The following is a 17,202-nucleotide window of genomic DNA, read 5'->3' as shown; positions in this document are numbered from 1 at the left end:
AGACAGGAAAACTTTGACCTTCAAAGCTTTGCTCTAACGAGTACGTTTTTCAAAGATCTCCCTTTTCTGTATGAAAGCAGGGAAGGGTCTTTATAGATCTCCCTTAGCAGAGGCTGATTTTGTATTAAATGCCATTTACTCATAAGAATGTTTTTAAGATTAGGCACAGATGGGCGATATTCTGTAATAAACGGCAAAATTATTTTGCACGTTTTTTGTTTATTTTGTAGAGCCGACATTCTTTCGCTAAATTTAATTTCTGAGAGAGTGTTTTCTAAAGGGTTATCTGGATAACCTCTGTCGCGTAATCTGCGTTTGAATTGTGTAATGTTTTCTTCAAATGTAGCTTTTGAAGAGTTGGTTCTCAGAAGTCTGAAGACTTCGCCTTTCATAAAGCCTTTCCTGACGCCTGGAGGGTGGCAGTAGGTGAAGTGTGTGTATTGGAAAGTTTCTGTCGGTTTGAAGTGCGTGCGCTCGTCGAGAATGGATTCCTTCTTAAATCTTTCGCCCTTATAGACGCATGTATCCAGGAAATTTATTTCTGTATCTGAAATTTCAGCCGTGAATTTTATGGTCGGATGATAGCTAATGCTAGCTCTATAAGCGTATTTATTTCCTCTTTGTTTACGTTCCATAGAGAAAAGACATCATCGATATATCCTTTCCAAGTGAGCGGCTTTAAGTGGCTGCGGTTAATGATTTCTGTTTCTACCGCGGCCATGAAAATGTTGGCAAAAGAGACTGCCATTTTTGTACCCATTGCGGTACCGTGTGTTTGAAGATAATTTTTGCCGTTAAAATGGAAAGAGTCTTCTTTTAAGATAAGAATAAGCATATCTCTGAGGTAGAGGGTAGGTATGGGAGGTTTGTTTAGGTGGAATGTTTCGTATGTTTTACATACAATGGTGATTCCTTCCTCACGTGGGATGTTAGTATATAGGCTTGTACCGTCCATTGACACTAGCATTGTGTCTTTTCCGACCTTCGTTCTCTCTATAAAGTTTAAAAGATCTGTTGTATCTTTAAGGTATGATACCTGAACTTTAGCAATAGGCTGAAGGTGGTAATCAACAAATGATGAAGTAAGCCTGTTTTTCAGCCCAAGCGCAAATTTTCGTTTGATCGTTTGCTCAGAAGTCTCAGAAGTGACTGGGAAGACGTTAAATGCAAGTCAAATATATGTTGGGTTCTTGTTTTTGAAAGTATTCTGACGTATTGTTAAATTAAAAAAATTAGCGTTTCGCATTTCTCTCCTGCTTCCCGCCCTTTTAGAACTCCCGCTTCCCGCCCTTTCCTCTCCCGCCTCCCGTACCCCTCCCGCCCCCCTGCCATCCCCCTCCAATATCGGTTTGCATTGGGCGGAAGCCAAAAGGACCTCAGAGCCGGAGGTTGGAAACCCACTCGTTCCATGCGTAAATTTAAAACGGCTCACATCAAGGCTATGAAGGACCATAACAACACCAACAGGAGTCTAACCTTCTTGTTTAAGTTTGCATAGATTAAACGCATGACCAAGTGCTTTGTTTGTCTCTCCACAAGTGGTTCCGTATAGTCTCTATGTTGTTTAACGACTAAAACGTTTTGTTTCAAGTACTACATTAAAAGCCATCATTGTAGCCCCTGAAGACAAATACATTCCAATAAACTCTCTTAGCCAAACTATGCCCACAATAAGCTCAAACATAAGCCTGGGGCTAATAGTATTTTATCAGTATATATCACCACACTCAATGAAAGTTTGAAATTTAGTTGCCAAATCCTTAGTACTAGTGAGGTTATTATTTTTTCCCCTTTCTTACAGCTCGTTCAAAACCACCGCAAAGGCTAATAATCTCGTTCAGCGTAATCGCGATGATATTTTAAAGAATTTGGAAGTTCAACGTGAGGCAAATAGAAGAAATCTGCATCAGTATTTATTGGTACTCTTGTTAACTTGAAAGTCTTGTAAGAAGCTCGTTTTGCTTCAGTACAGTATAGTACAAGAAAAGTTGATTTGGACCGACGTAATTTCGCGATTCCGTTCCGCTCTGGATCGTGAGGTTTGCGTGCTGTTCCAGATAATTAATTCGTTAGTGAGTCGTTGATTTCGTTAATGGCAGAATGGCTTGATGGTTGTGCCGAACTTGAATAATGGCTCAGGATAAGAGCGCTGACTCCTAATCTAAGATTAATCAAAGATTCCCCTAATAATTAGATTCAGCGTTCGACCGGGCTTGTCGAATAGAGCGGCAAAAGATCGACTTCAGTTAATACGTCGAACTTTTACATGTGCTGAGTTCTTCACGTTTGCTATTTTTGCGTGCGCACACAGTTTTTTTTAATCTTTTTGGAACGAAATACCGGGAAAATCGAAAAGATATGTGTTCCTATTGCTTTGAGAACACGAAATATACTTGCTGGAAGTGCATAAACCACTTCTGTTTGCTGTGTCAGCTATATTTCATGGAAAATGATGCGAGTGTAGCTGGTTGGAAAGCAGGCAGCTTGGTGGCGTACTGCGAGTCGTGTTTTTGAGAGAAAATAATAAAATAAATGAATTTTGAAGAAACCGACGACAACAAAGAACTGAACGAGGAACTGTGATGTTCGCTTGGGAGTAACCAATAACAGAAGGCAAACCAAATTGAAGACTCTTCTTGGGTTGTTTAATGCTAACTGCATCTGGAGTTGCCTTCTTTTGCCCTCCTTGATCGCAACTTGCAAGAAAAACAAGCTTTTCATTTCCACAGTTTGTCTTTCCCGCATTTTTTTCTGCCATTTTGGTCAGCAATAACCGCCGTTTGCAATAGTGTCTCTTTTATTTTTGTAATTAAGTCCGACTAAATTAGGCGTTTGAATCAACTGCTGAACTTAATTAAACTTAGTATGTCCGGCATTTCTTAGCAGTCTTGCCTCCGGCCCTGGTCGAATTCTTAAATGACGGGAAATCGTCGTTACTAAAGCTTGTAGAAGAATTAAAAGAACACGAAAACAACACACTTATTTCATATATGCTGCGATCTATTCCTTTTCATCCAAACATGAATTTAAGCTAAAGCTTTAGCATTTTCACACATCACGACGGACGCATCCTAGACACTGTCTGTCAACGTTTAATGCGTACCAGTGCATTTAATGCATACCAGTACAGAATTTATAAGTTAGATTTCTGCTCCTTCAATTTCCACATCTTTCGATTTTCGCGATCTGGTAAAGGGGAGGTTGATGTGTTTCGTTTTATGTTCAAACATGGTTCAGATCACTATGTGCTTTTTTGTCTTGATCTCTTGTCACACCTCGCCATCGATGTGTCATCATGCATTAAGCTGATGCATACAAGGACAGATTTTAAGTTACACACCACGATAAGACACTACTTTAAAGATGATTTCCAGTCCTTAGTGCGCAGTCTCTGATGTTTATAAACATTATAAGTTCTCACTCGATGGAATGCAAATCGATGTTATTCGTTACAAACCACATACCTTATCTTTGAGGCCTTTCAAATTCTTTTTCCAACAGCTTCATTGATTTATTCGGCTGCGATATGATATGAGAAAGAACGAAGCATAAAGCTTCGACCGCTTCGCATCCATAATGGTGGCCGTTTTGAAACTTTGAATTTACTTCATGTAAGTAATTGCGAAATGTTTACATTTTGTGATGTCTTACATGAAACAAAACAAAAAACGCAAACTAACTCTCAAGAGCGCGAAGTACGGACTGGAAATCATCTTTAATAATAGAGGTTAATGTAAGTCTTGGAACGCGCAGATAGATGAATCACTGCGTAAATATGTCACTATTAACAGAATGTGCCGCAGCATTACCATATTTTAGATATCCGAGTTTAAGCACTGTTACACTGAGTGGGAATAGCTAAGGTTACAGCATCTTTTTGGTAATTGTCCAACCCGCTCCTTTAAAATATGGACTGTCTTCACTGAGGACAAACTTAACTCGTACTATTGAATATCTTGTCCAAATGAACCTTTTTATCAAAAAGATGAATTTTGTTTGTTACAAATTAAATACACATGTGACAGGGTAGGCTAGAACAAGTAGAGTCATTTTTCATTACCTTTACAACCAGCGTCCAGAACTGTTTTAAGACAGTAGAATCCTTCGTCACAAGTACATGCTGTTCGCTCTGAGTTTGAAATTGAGTATGAAGGACATTGAAGACATTTTGTATTGCCGATGGTACTCTTGTATGAACCTCTTGGACATTCTGGATAATGAAAAAACATCAATGATTCAGCAATACAGCTGCGAATATTGCAATACTGTTCGAGTGCATGTCTACACCAATCGGCCGTGTTGTATCGGATTCACCGTTCTGACTCATGTTTTAAGATATTTTAGTGACGTTATTAGGGAAGATTCTTCATCCGAGTGCAATATTAAGATAAGTAAGCTGAATAGTAATTACTTGCAACAAAGCACGTTTAGGCGTTACTAGCATAAGCCGACCATTATTTGTGGGCAGTTATTTGCAGGTCACGTGATGGGCTTTCGACCATCAGTGGAAAAGAAGAAAAATATTCATTGAATGATAATATAATATTCTGCTCATGTGTAATCCTCCGCAGAAAAAATGTTGACGATTGACAAATTTACCCATAGTTCTTAGCGCATGGATTGTAACCACGCTCTTGTGCAAAAAATGTCAGATCGCTAACATGAGCTCTCAGGGAGTGATTTAAGTATGTAAATGAATTTGGTGATCAGTTATTTGACATAGCTTTCGGATTCGGCAAATACTTGATCTGCTCACCACTCGCAAATCAAATGTCTCACAGCATGGCTTTAACCTCGTCCAATAATTCTTAATTATTATACAGCTAGCTTAACTCCCTGAGCCGGCAATTAAGCCAGGTCCTCACTTGCCACGCAAGCATAAGCATAAAAGAAGCTTATGCGCCAGTGGGGACGGCGGGACATAAGCATAAGAATAAGAATATCAAAAATTTTGCGTTTTTCTTATGCTTATTTAAGCATGTGTCGCTGTTGTGACCAGTGGAGAATATTTGTCAGAAACGTAAGCATATATAGTTCTTATCTTTTACTCCACATGCTGTAATATTTTAAGGATTTTTTTTGCTAATTCATTTCTAGTTTTAGTTGCCCAGGGCACCCTTTTGATAACAGCATTTTGCTGACGGGTTACCCAGGTTAAATATGTTTATATTATTATTACTATTATTATTATTATTATAATTATAAGTCCTTAAAGTCTTGCCGCTTTTAACTTATTGTGCCGAGTTCAATCCGTGAGCCTAGGGCAGTCATAACTCTGCTGGATTACTTGATGGATAGAGTCCTCCTAAGTATGTGAGCAGTTCCAAGGAGGACGGTCTTCCGTAGCTCTGTTATTCTAATATTGGCTGGGATCTTGCCGATGTAGTTTTCTGTTCCCTTCTTGACAAGTCCGAAAGCTCCAGTGATCACTGGGGCAGTTGTTGTTTTCATTCCCCACGTTTTCTCGATTTCAATCTCAAGATCTTTGTACTTTGTGAGTTTTTCCATTGTTTTCAAGGAGGTGTTCCTTTCTGTGGGGATGGACATATCGATAAGCAGACAGGTTCTTTCCTTCTTGTCTTTCACCGCTATGTCTGGTCTGTTTGCTTTTATCTCTTTGTCGGTTTGGATTGGCATGTCCCAAAGTATAGTCGCTGTTTTTTCTGTCACAGCAGCTGGTTCATGTTCGTAGTGTTTATCTTGTACTTTGATATTATAGTGTTTGCATATTACCCAGTGGAGATATGCGGCAGCTTTATTGTGTCTTTGTATGTACTCTGTCTTGGCAAGTTCAGGGCATCCGGAGACAAGGTGGTCAATAGTTTCTTGAAATTGCCCACAGATTCTGCACATTGGGTCGGTGCCATCTTTCAGGATCTTGTTTCGGTAATAGTTGATCTTAATGCATTGATCTTGGGCAGCAATAATGAAACCTTCTGTTTCTGATTTGAGGCCAGGTGCACTCAGCCAACTGTGGGTTTTGTCTTGGTCTACATCCTTCTCTTTTGTTCTTTTTGGGTACTGACCATGCAAAGGTTTTTCTTATTCTTATTCTTATTCTTATTCTTCTTCTTCTTCTTCTTCTTACTATTATTATTATTATTATTATTATTATAAGTGAAAGACTTTCAGCCAATCAGCGAGCAGTGGACAAGATGGCTCTGTATTAACTGCTGTTTCCCGAAAGAAAATGGGGTTCTTTATGTCATACAATAAATTCTTTATTGACCAAGCTTCTGCGGTCAATAAAAATTCCCCAATATCGAGCGCTCTTGTGTAAACAAGTTTAGTTAATTAACCCTATACATATTGTTATCCAGAAGGATTATTTTTGGTCTTTTCGGGGCGTGGGCGGATTAACTACAGGTAACAACTGAAAACCACATTAGTTCCTCATAGTTAAATGGCGTTGTTTATGTCATTAATTCTTGGTAAACAATTTATAGTGTCTATGTATATGCTATACTTAAGAGTGACAAGAGCACATAAACCCACCGATCACAACTAACCTTTGCATTCCAGCGAAGCGATAGTTCCATTGACAAGCTCGTAACCAGCCTTGCAAAAGCACGCCAGATCATCTGTCATGTTCCATTCTCCATTACTGAGACACACACCGGATAACTTGACTTTATTGACCGAATTCACATCTGTACATTTTCCATCTTGGTCGCTTAGATTTGAGTCATTTGCTGGGGCAACTGTCCTTGGGAATGTCACTAAGGTACTGCCTATCTCGGGGCAGTATCTGTAGCTAATGACAACTTTCGTCAATGTTATGCAGACTCCTTGGTCTAAGAATGCCAGATATATACCCCGAGCTCTGGTAACCACAGAACTATAAAATACGTCTGTTTTAATTTTTCCCTGAGGAGGCAAACTTTCCGGCGTTATGACTGCTTCTTTCTGAAACATCCCTTTAGTGGGGTCAGGAAGAGGTTCTTTGGTATTTGCATGATAGGAATAAAGAGTTAAGTATGCTTTGCAGAATTGACTAATCTCTGTTTTAGGGCAGTTTAGGAGGATGTAATGTATTTCAATATCCAGCCGTTTAGCATTCCTGACATCAATGAAGTCTGTTCGTAACCAGTTCCTTGGTTCCCTTGTGATCAAATCACTAATATCGCAAACTTTGTACCTCGGGCTTACAATTGAAGGGTGAATCCACTATTAAAAATAATGAAAAAAGAATAGAGAAAAAATAGTACCAATGAAATTAGTGCAGAGAGCTTGTGTTTTAATTATAATTAAATCGTTTCAGCTACAATTCTGAAAACAGATATATGACCCGTTGACCCAAATCAGACACTCCTGACAAGAAACAATACACTGCAGTAAATCATATATTTATAAATTATTAAATTATAATAATTATTATTATTTATTTTAAGCTCACAATATTCCTCAATTGGAACATGATACATACAGTACTTGAAGGACTCAATAATATTTCAGTCATAAACTCATAGACTCATTTAGCTCTTAAGGACTGTTATTGGTCTCCTCTACACTACGTCACACTTCACACTTTTTTTATATCATGACAGATATACCCCTCACCCCTGCACCTTGTGTGTCTGTTATGATATTCCAGTTCCACAGTCCAGAACCAGATTGAGGCTCATTGACAAGAATTTCTGAAGAGGAAAAAGGGTAATATTAAAAGCAGATAAATTGACTAGAAACACTTTGCATATTTTTTTGCACCCCACCAAAACGTACACATAACCAATAACATTTGTCAATTTGACCAATTTCGATAATTAAAATTCAGCCTAAAACAATAGACCTCAGTACGAGGCTCTGGGGAATAACTACAGAGTTTGTGGGGTTTATTCCCCAGAACCTCGTACTGAGTTCTATTGTTTAAGGCTGAATTTTAATATATCGAAGTTGGTCTATTGCACAATATACTCATGATTAACAAATAGAACTCCCCCTATGTGATCGTCTAATTCTGTTAATCACTTAAAATATCATAATATTTTTACCAATCTTTTTGATGAGAAGGCGGCTTGCATTAATGGATTACTTTATGCTGATATATCTGATCATATTCCTATCTTTCATATCCATAAACTAAGTATTAAAAAAAATAGTAAAAAAGTAAGAAGTAAAACATATAAGAAAATATGATAAACATTCTGTGGAAAGTTTCATCAACAATTTAGATTGTACTGATTGGAGAAAAGTAAAAATAATGAAGATCCTAACATATAATAACTTTATCAAATCCAAAAGTATTAAGCCCTGGGTTACTAAAGGCATACTTAAATCAATTAAAAGAAAGAATTTACTTTATAAATCTTATATTAAGTCTCCCAATATTACAAACAAAAAGAAATTTGCTACATATAGAAATAAATTAAATCACCTTTTAAGACTCTCCAAAAAGCATTATATTGAAAAGAAAATAAAAGAATCTGAAAACAACATGAAAGAAACCTGGAAAATAATAAATTCCCTTCTTAACAAATCTAAAGGTAAAAATAACTATCCAACACATTTTTCAGACAACAATACCAAGGATACAGATTATAACATTATAGCAAATAAGTTTTGCAGATATTTTTCAAACATAGGATCAAATCTTGCAAAGAAAATCTCTGAAGTGGATGTTAACTATAAATCTTTCTTGCAAGGAAATTATATCAGCAGTTTATTTTTTAAGGACACAACACCAGGCGAAGTTGAATCTATTACAATGAAGCTTAAAAATATATCAAGTTATGGTTCAGATGAACTATTAAGTACAGCTCTGGTAAAAAAAAACGTTATTACACTAATTTCTAAACCTTTGAGTGAAATTATAAACTTGTCCCTAACAAAAGGCATTGTGCCTGACAAAATGAAAATAGCTAAAGTCATACCGCTTTTTAAATCTGGAGATAATAACATTTACAAAAACTTCAGGCCAGTATCAATCTTACCTTCATTTTCAAAGATTTTAGAGAAAGTTGTATACAATCGACTTATAGATTATTTAACTAATTTTAACATCTTAAACAAAAACCAGTATGCCTTCAGGCAAACACTCTACTGCAATGGCAATTCTAGATTTTGTAGAAAAAATACATTCTGCAATTGACAATGGCGAATACTGTATAGGTATCTTTTTAGACCTCGCAAAAGTCTTTGATACAGTTAACCACACAATTCTTTTGAACAAACTTGAACATTGTGGAATCAGAGGTATACCACACTTATGGTTTAAGAACTACTTATCTAACAGAAAACAGTATGTACAATTCAAAGGAGTAGACTCAGAAATGTCAGACATAATATGTGGGGTTCCACAGGGGTCAGTACTTGGGCCACTCCTATTCTTGATATACATCAATGACATAAGTGTTTCCTCAAATGTGTTTTCCTTCACATTATTTGCTGATGACACCAACATATTTTACAAAAATAAAAGTCTAAACCAGTTACTTACCAAAGCTTCGTTGATTATTTCATAAGATATTTCGAGTTGTTTCAAGTTTGATAATTATTATCAGTTAGTTGATAAATGTCAAATTAGGGATCTATAATTTCAAGCATTTTTTTTGCTTTTTTATAGACTCCCTCATCACTTGTTTTGTATCAACAAAATAGTAATATTAGGCGATTTATAGTATATATTGTAATAGGTGATGGAAGCAATAAAGTTGAAGTTGAAGTTGAATTATAGACTGAATTGGGCTCTGCTCAGTCCTGTCACCATAATTATAATAATATCATGGGTGACAAATTTCTCCTTAATTTTAGCGCGAAATTTCAGTGTTAATTCATAATTTCACATGTGAAATTACAAAATTGCTATGGCAACATCGCTTTTATCTCGATCAGTGCCAAGATGGCGTCGAGATTTAAGACGGTGACCATTGAAGAAGTTACGGAATTAAAAGAAGCGGCAGAAAACTTAAATACGTGAAAGGGCACAATTAACTGGGTGAGGGTTTTTGAGAAGTGGTGAGACGAAAATAGACTTGAGAGAAACGTAGAGATGAATCTTCCTGAGCAGTTGGATGACTGAAGTACTCGAGCGGTTTTACGCCTTCGTGTGTAAACAAGACGGAACCGATTACGAACCTGGGTCCCTAAAACTGATTATCTAACCACTCAGTCCGGAAAACGGTGGTCAGAAAGCTGAAGACCAAGGGAGGTCCAAACTCAGTGGCCACGTTTACAATTTCCACAACTGTAATGTGGTGATAAACCAAGGACATGCCGGGCAGGCTAACGCTTCGTGCACAACAAACCGCTATGTATAATTTGTCCGCAACCATGCTCCTTGCCAGCTCTGAAGGTTTTTCAACTTTGTGCATTTTCGCTTGACTTTCATTCAGGCAAGTTTTCTTAGACCATAAAGTAAATTTTTAGTGATAATTTCACTTCAAAACAAACTGTCAAAACTTAACAGGGCCTCGTGCAAAATTTTAGTTTCAGCTCATTTCAACGAGCGCCGTTGTCATTTCATTCATCAGTTCATGACGAATTAGAGCCAATCATTTAAGAAAGATTTGACAGTTGCCTTAATTTTGAAACATTATGAACAAGCACGAAGAACTCGAAAGGTCTTTTTTGAGAAGAAACTCAGAAAATTACGAACTTTAGCAATAATGTGTGCTTTAAACTGAAACTATATTCTTCTTAATGTTCTCGGTTTTCTGGCGATAGAAGAAACCAATAAAAAAGTTACGGTTGTGAGCGTAAAATGGTTGCCAGAATTTTGACAAAACGTGCGTGAAATTATTTCCTAATTTCACTCGTCACCATTTGATTACGCATACTAATCAATCAAATATAAATGCTTGTAATTAGGTCTTGATTTTGATCAGTTTCTTTACATGTATGTTTTATTTTGTCTCCTCAAGCTGGTGCATAAGATACAATTATTTACTGGTTCGTACAACTTCACACAGACAAAATTCAAGGACTTTGCAAAGACAAAAAAAAAAATTCAAGGACTAAGCTTTGCTCATGATTAATAATGATTTTACCCTGCCAAGGCTAAATTAGTATCTATAATGATCAACATTTGCAAAATGACCACAGTTACTGGCTATTACTTTTGTACTTTAATGTCTGAGGTACAGGGATGACTCACACTGATTTACAATATAGATCTATACAGAAATGTCCCATCATTATCACCCAATTTTCCTCAGCATAATCATTTGATTTCTCAGGAATTAAGAAATGGTAAGCGTGCAGCGTTCAACTATCGAGTTATGGATGCACGCGGGAGGTTGCTAAGCACAAAAGAAGCGTAAGACTCGCACGAGACGATAGCCGAGTGCGACTCTAGCCTCTTGAGTGCTTAGGAAACCTCCCAAGTGCATATATAACTCGATAGTTGCACACTGCACGCTTACCATTTCTTTTATAACATTGAGACTTTTGTGAAAAGCGCGATAAACCGCGCGAAAATATTCATTCAAAAATCTGACAAAGTGACACATCAAAACTTTTCTCGGATCGCGGCGAGTTAATAGTTTCTCGGGCAAACAAACAATTTCAAACTGCTCAGTTAACCTAAATATCAAGGTGGAAACAAACAAGTTCTCCGCGAGCCTCGCGAGACGTACACATCCCGCTTTTGTCTCTACATCATGTCCATTCTCTTGTCCGTCCCCTCTTCCACCAAGGCACTCCAGACCTCTTCTGTGCATTCCTCCAGCAGATCGATCAAAATTAAACAAGCTGCCGCCCTGTTTTGTCAAGAGAAACTTTTTTTTTTTAAAGCCTGCCTCAAGCGATGCTATCTGATATTTTCACACGGAAGAAACCTGGCACAAGATGCTCGCTGGACATTGCCTGCGTCACTGCCGGTGAACTATCGTCAACTATCACGCCCTTTTTCTGGTCGTTTGGCCAAATGAATAGTAGTCGATGATATTTAGAGGAGAATCAACTATCATCGACTATAATGCGCCGTTCGGCCACGGCTTTAGGCTGAGTCAAAGTTGACCCTGCATGATTACACATGCAGTTTCATTTCCTTAATACCACAAGCTCAGAGTGTAAGCGTCAGTATAATGCGACGTACTATTAATTGTTGTGGGGGCTTCAGCCTCCACTATGCAACCGTCAGCGCAATTTATTTGTCTACGTGTCACGAATCGCGAGGTCTTCTGGAAGGAACTGAGTAGGCTTATATGACGTGAGCGTTCGATACGGCGGCCATAGCTGTTTTGAGTGGTGATGGACAAAACACTGACTCCCAGTCCATGGACTACCCAAATGGACTACCATAAAATGGACTAACCCTAAAAATAATATAATAACGCCAGCATAATATGATAATTATAATAACGCCAGCAACCAGTATTTTTCTCAAATGCATTGTAAACATTCAGATTCAGGCTGTTTGCCTGAATTGCCTGAATTGGGAACAATTAAGGACTATTAATAGATGAAAAGGAACTGAATGTTCTGACTACCTTGTTAATTTGTCATCGTTCCTGGAAGGTTTACTATTCAGCTATTATTCTTGCCATCTCCTATCATGTAATCTTTTAGCTTGTGCATATGTAGTGGCTGACTGAATCGCATGGAATAAAACTGAAAATCATCGTGTGACATTTACATTTAGTAATGTGCCATTTCTAAATCAAATATTAGACTGGGTTCTTCACTCACATCTCAATCGCTTTTCAAGTTATTATATTTACACTTGTATGATCCTAATACTGATTGGTACCTCTGATTGATAACAGCCATTGACAATTAAATGATGAAATTTGGTTTGTGTTTACGCTTTTCGCACCATTTTGTGTTCAGCAGTTGTTTATTTAAAGTATAATTATTCAAAATGGTGGTTAGAGGCTGTACAGGATGATCATAAGCGGAAGCTATGTGTAATTTAAGTACACTAGCAGCTAAGAACATTAAATAGTACTTATTTGGAATATTATTTTGAAGGTAAGTCCGTTTTAGGGTAGTCCATTTGGGTAGTCCATGGACTGGCGGTCAGTGTTTTGTCCATCACCGTTTTGAGTACATGTAATATATTTGCCCAGCTTACCTTCTCGAGTTGGTTGCAGTTTTCAAGGTAAGTTTTTTTTCATTTCTAAATTGCTTTGCCTCGTTTTTGTTATACATTATCTTTCTTCCCGCACTGCCCTCGAGAACTGTGTACTATTTGTTATTTCACTTAGATCTTCGTGAGAAAATTTCTTCGGCGATACAACATTTGTTTTGCTTACGCAAGCCATTAACTCATCCAGGCTCGGCTCGTGTTCAGTGTGGACTGCATGGGAGAAGTACTCGCTTTCGCAAGCACTCACCTTCACTCATCTTTACCCAAACGAGTGTCAGTTACTGGACTCTACTGTTACTGTTAGTTAACTACATGACAATATTAACCGCGAGTATGGGGACATCAATTGAACAATACCGGTCGAGGAAGCGAAGGATGCCTTATCACATGTTCAACGGGGATGAATTCTTGCCATGTCTTAGCCAAGTGTGTTTTACTTGACAACAAAGGAGCTGACAGAATCACACTTTGGTGAACGTTGGTAAGCAGTGTGTTGCAAATTATGTTCACTTGATTATTGTTAAAATTTACAATCAAATAGACGACACTGTACTCAGAATATGCTTAGTGGATCGAGCCTATACAGTTCTACAAGTTATTAATTCTGTACAAAAAAAATGTGTATTTGCCGTTAACTGTTACAATGAGGTTAACTAATATTCCAGGAATAGTTTCGGTTTTTGCCAGAATACACATTCAATGCAACGTAATGCAATTTAATATATTGTTCATTATATTTTACTCTTGACATCAAACAATGCCCAGTATATGTCTTTTTAAAATTTACTTGCTGAATCATTTTGAAATAATTTTCTCAAACACATCAATAACTCATCAAGTTTAAACAATGTAAATCATAACTGTGATGGTGTTGATATCTGATCTTATTTGGCATAGATGTTATGATTTTAAGTCGCCTTTTTCTCCTTAGTTTTAGTTTCAATTGAGAAGATAGGTGTACTTGTGTATATCGTGTGTCAAACACGGAAGACCACATTCCATCACATTTCCAACACCTCAAATTTTGTCAAGAATTCTCAGCTGTGTGTTATATTTTAAACACTCTTCTCTATATTTGGAAATGTGGTTAACCATGGTCTTTCATGCTTGATATATTACATCATTGTTACTACAATTGTTGTTTGTTACAGTTTTGAAGACGTCAGAACACACCTTTGACATATTTTAAATTTAACTTCGAGGATTTGCATGGGATACCCCTTTCATTTGCGAGATGCACTTTGGTCAGTATTGAGGAGCTTAAAAACCTATTATATTTGTCTTGCTCATAAACATGGACTGGTCTTTTCAAAATGAAAGGTGTACTGCACATGTCTTGATTTGTGGTTTTCAAGCTGATATGCAACAAGTTCAACACGACCAGGAATGTGATTACAGTGAATGCATGTGTGTAGAAGAAATTCTCCTAAAAGAGCTGATAACTGTTGCATTGTGTTCTTCAAATAACATTTAATTACTTAACTTCCCACTGTGAATAGTATGATAAAAAATATGTTACTATCTTTTTGTATTTTAAAACAGATCCAACCGATCAAAGTAGTATTGGGTTTGACAAAACAATTATAACACCTACAATGAGAGACATCTGTACCGGGTGATGTGAGCATAAGAACCTAGTAAACCAGAGTGAAGCACACCGAGCAATGTGGAACACTCCTTTAGACATAATTTTGATGTTTGTCATGTAGCATTTGACTTTTTATCAAGTTCCAGCAGATAAACCTGTTCTGTATGCTTTTCACTTGAGTCGTTGGAAGCTCTATTACACAACGCTTTATACAACTGTATGCTAACAGCCACTTGAAGATTAATATTGAATCCAGAAACAAACATGGATGCACTCTTCTATCCATGATCATGCAAACTACTAAATGATCATGCAAACTACTAGTCAATCATCAACATACATGTATACTTTCAACATCACAAGGATCTACATGTACCAAAAGAAGCATGCAAACTATATGAACAATACGTTCTTTATACTGTTTTTACTGCATTTGAAGTAACATTTTACCACATTTTGCATCATCCTAAAGCTGGCAATCAACGAAAGAACCTACATCCTGTATGCAAATTGATTATTCTTATTCCACGTAACAACATTTCTTTGCAGTCGTGACAAAGCGTGTTCAGAACTTCAGTGGAATTGCCACCATTGACAAGGTGTCTATTTGGGACCAACTGTTGAATTTTCAGTTGCTGGCTTTATTATGTAACTGGCTTAGATATTGCAGCAACCCTCTTGACAGTAAATTTGATATCTGTAAACAGTCTTCAATAAAATTAATGACAACTCACCTATGGTGATACCTAATAATCAATATTACCTTATTTATTTAAATTTATACCTTTATCTTTCTAGTGATGGCCTATTCCCTTGTAGTACTTTAACTCCCGAATGCTGACGATCAGGGGTGAACTATCTACATATTGATTTGTAATATCCAATCAGAGTAAAGTTCGTAATTGTATATATAACATGTAAATATGTAAATAGGGCGGCAAAATTTCAGCCAAAACTCGGTGCATAGCAGCAAAATGTGTCATTTGCAACATTTAAGTGAAACTCTCGTTTCTCAGTATTATCTTACACAAGAAAACTGCGAACTGGACTTGATAGTGATAACGAAAAAGAAATATATTTTCGAAGTAGAGTCACCGCCACACCACGCGATTTGTCTCCACCAATGCGATATTTTAAGCCGATGGAAGCAGTTAGTTTTGTTTAGTTCAACAAAGAAATGGTACTGTTTTCCGTTTCAGAGTGATTTATTGACATAGTGAGCATGAATGTTATCAGGGTAAACGCTTGTAATTCACAAGGTAAACATGTTCAGCAAAAATAACTTCTCAAAACTAAATTTTATTTCGTGACATGGAAAGAAAAGGAAATTAAAATGTCATGCAGGTAGAAATAATTGGTGACTTAAATGTCCCTAAGTCTTACTGAGACGATGTATTCTAGGGATGAAACGAAGATATCTGTATCCGTGGTTGATTTAAATGTGATTAAGATCCCAAATACGGCGACATAATTTTGGTCAATCAGAACACTTGTCAGGAATAACAATCCCGCCCCTTTTCTGTGGCTGTTTACGGGAACAGAACACGAACTTGATGCGTTTGGACGATACTACAAATACAATATATTGTGGAAGGTAACTAATCCATCATATTGTAATTTAATTAAGTTGGTATATTGCAAAATAGGCACAATATGGCTTTTTTATGAGGTTTTCTTCATATCGTAGGTGTCAACATTTTCGAGATTTAGTTGAATTTCTCGAATTTTCCACCACAATTCCAGTAGCTTTACTTCTTAGAGCGCGCTTTTAAAAATAAGAAAATTTGTATTTCGACATACCGCGGCATTTCAAGAGCTGATTTCCATGAAAAAGCCGACAGCATTTGTATTTTAGTTTCATAATATTCAAGCGAAAGTGGAGGAATAATTGCACAACTGTCGTCACACGTGAGGCGTCCTTTTTGAAAAGAAAAATATACTGCGTCACTGAAAACGAAACGTAGAGTGCTGCATCCATTCGAATCAAGAACTTCCCGGCACAGAAATGGAAAAATTATGCGTCAAATGCTTTTGCCTCTTAGCTTTATTTAGCCTCACACACAATACTTTGAATTTCTGGAAAATTTGGCGGGACTCTGCGGCCCGCTTCCCAAAGCAGTTACCCTATTTAAGACCAAAGTCTGCGATTTTTTTAACCTATTTATGGCCTGACCCTTAAATTAATACCCTGTTTCAGACCTGCCGTAGTTCTCTAGTTCAGAATGATGTTAAAGGTATTGTGAATCGCTTTAGTTGCTGGTCTTATCGCTAATGATGAAAAAAGTAGCTTCTAAAAAAAATACCTAATTCAAGACTAGAGTGCAAAAACCATACCTAGTTTGAGACCAAAATGACCAAAATCGATACTCTACTTCTGACTAATTTAACATGTCTTAAAAAAAAACATGTCCCTCTGACGCTGGACATACCTATATAGCCGATATAAGAGAGCACCCCCCCCCTCCCCTAGGGCAGAATCAAAGTGAAGTATCACAAGTAAATACATTTCGAAGCGCGTTGACTGTAATAACTGGTTCATGTGTAGTCAACTTAAATTAATTAACCCTTTCTTTTTTACAATAGGTTA

At 37.1% G+C, this 17,202-nt stretch overlaps 2 protein-coding genes across 5 annotated transcripts in view; both read right to left on the bottom strand.

Annotated features, from left to right (window-relative positions):
• LOC145482776 (ephrin type-A receptor 4-like) overlaps nucleotides 1–17,202 on the bottom strand; it is a 92,587-nt gene that overhangs the window by 12,056 nt on the left and 63,329 nt on the right. For all 3 annotated transcript variants that reach the window (XM_081461399.1, XM_081461398.1, XM_081461400.1), the window contains exons 2-4: nucleotides 7,561–7,637; nucleotides 6,510–7,167; nucleotides 4,061–4,210 (exon numbers count right to left, since the gene is read on the bottom strand). In XM_081461399.1, the coding sequence (XP_081317525.1) occupies nucleotides 4,061–4,210; nucleotides 6,510–7,167; nucleotides 7,561–7,637 (885 nt within the window). The remainder of the gene's footprint in view (nucleotides 1–4,060; nucleotides 4,211–6,509; nucleotides 7,168–7,560; nucleotides 7,638–17,202) is intronic.
• LOC145482876 (uncharacterized) lies at nucleotides 4,715–6,063 on the bottom strand. 2 transcript variants are annotated; one of them, XM_081461515.1, is made up of 2 exons: nucleotides 5,407–6,063; nucleotides 4,715–5,373 (listed from the first exon to the last, which is right to left on the bottom strand). In XM_081461515.1, exons 1-2 carry the CDS (start codon nucleotides 5,851–5,853, stop codon nucleotides 5,284–5,286), a joined length of 537 nt encoding a protein of 178 aa, XP_081317641.1. In that variant the 5' UTR covers nucleotides 5,854–6,063; the 3' UTR covers nucleotides 4,715–5,283. The 2 variants fall into 2 exon arrangements, with proteins under 2 accessions (XP_081317641.1, XP_081317640.1); XM_081461514.1 differs by having other exon boundaries at nucleotides 4,715–6,063.

Source organism: Orbicella franksi, chromosome 3 (assembly GCF_964199315.1).
Source record: "Orbicella franksi chromosome 3, jaOrbFran1.1, whole genome shotgun sequence".
Taxonomy (NCBI): domain Eukaryota; kingdom Metazoa; phylum Cnidaria; class Anthozoa; order Scleractinia; family Merulinidae; genus Orbicella; species Orbicella franksi.
The sequence above is the reverse complement of the archived record's forward strand: the minus strand, read 5'-3'. Positions and strand labels throughout refer to the sequence as shown.

Bases quoted from the DNA above. Each gene is read 5' to 3' on its own strand.
- LOC145482876 (XM_081461514.1), bottom strand. From the start codon at position 5,853: ATGTGCAGAATCTGTGGGCAATTTCAAGAAACTATTGACCACCTTGTC.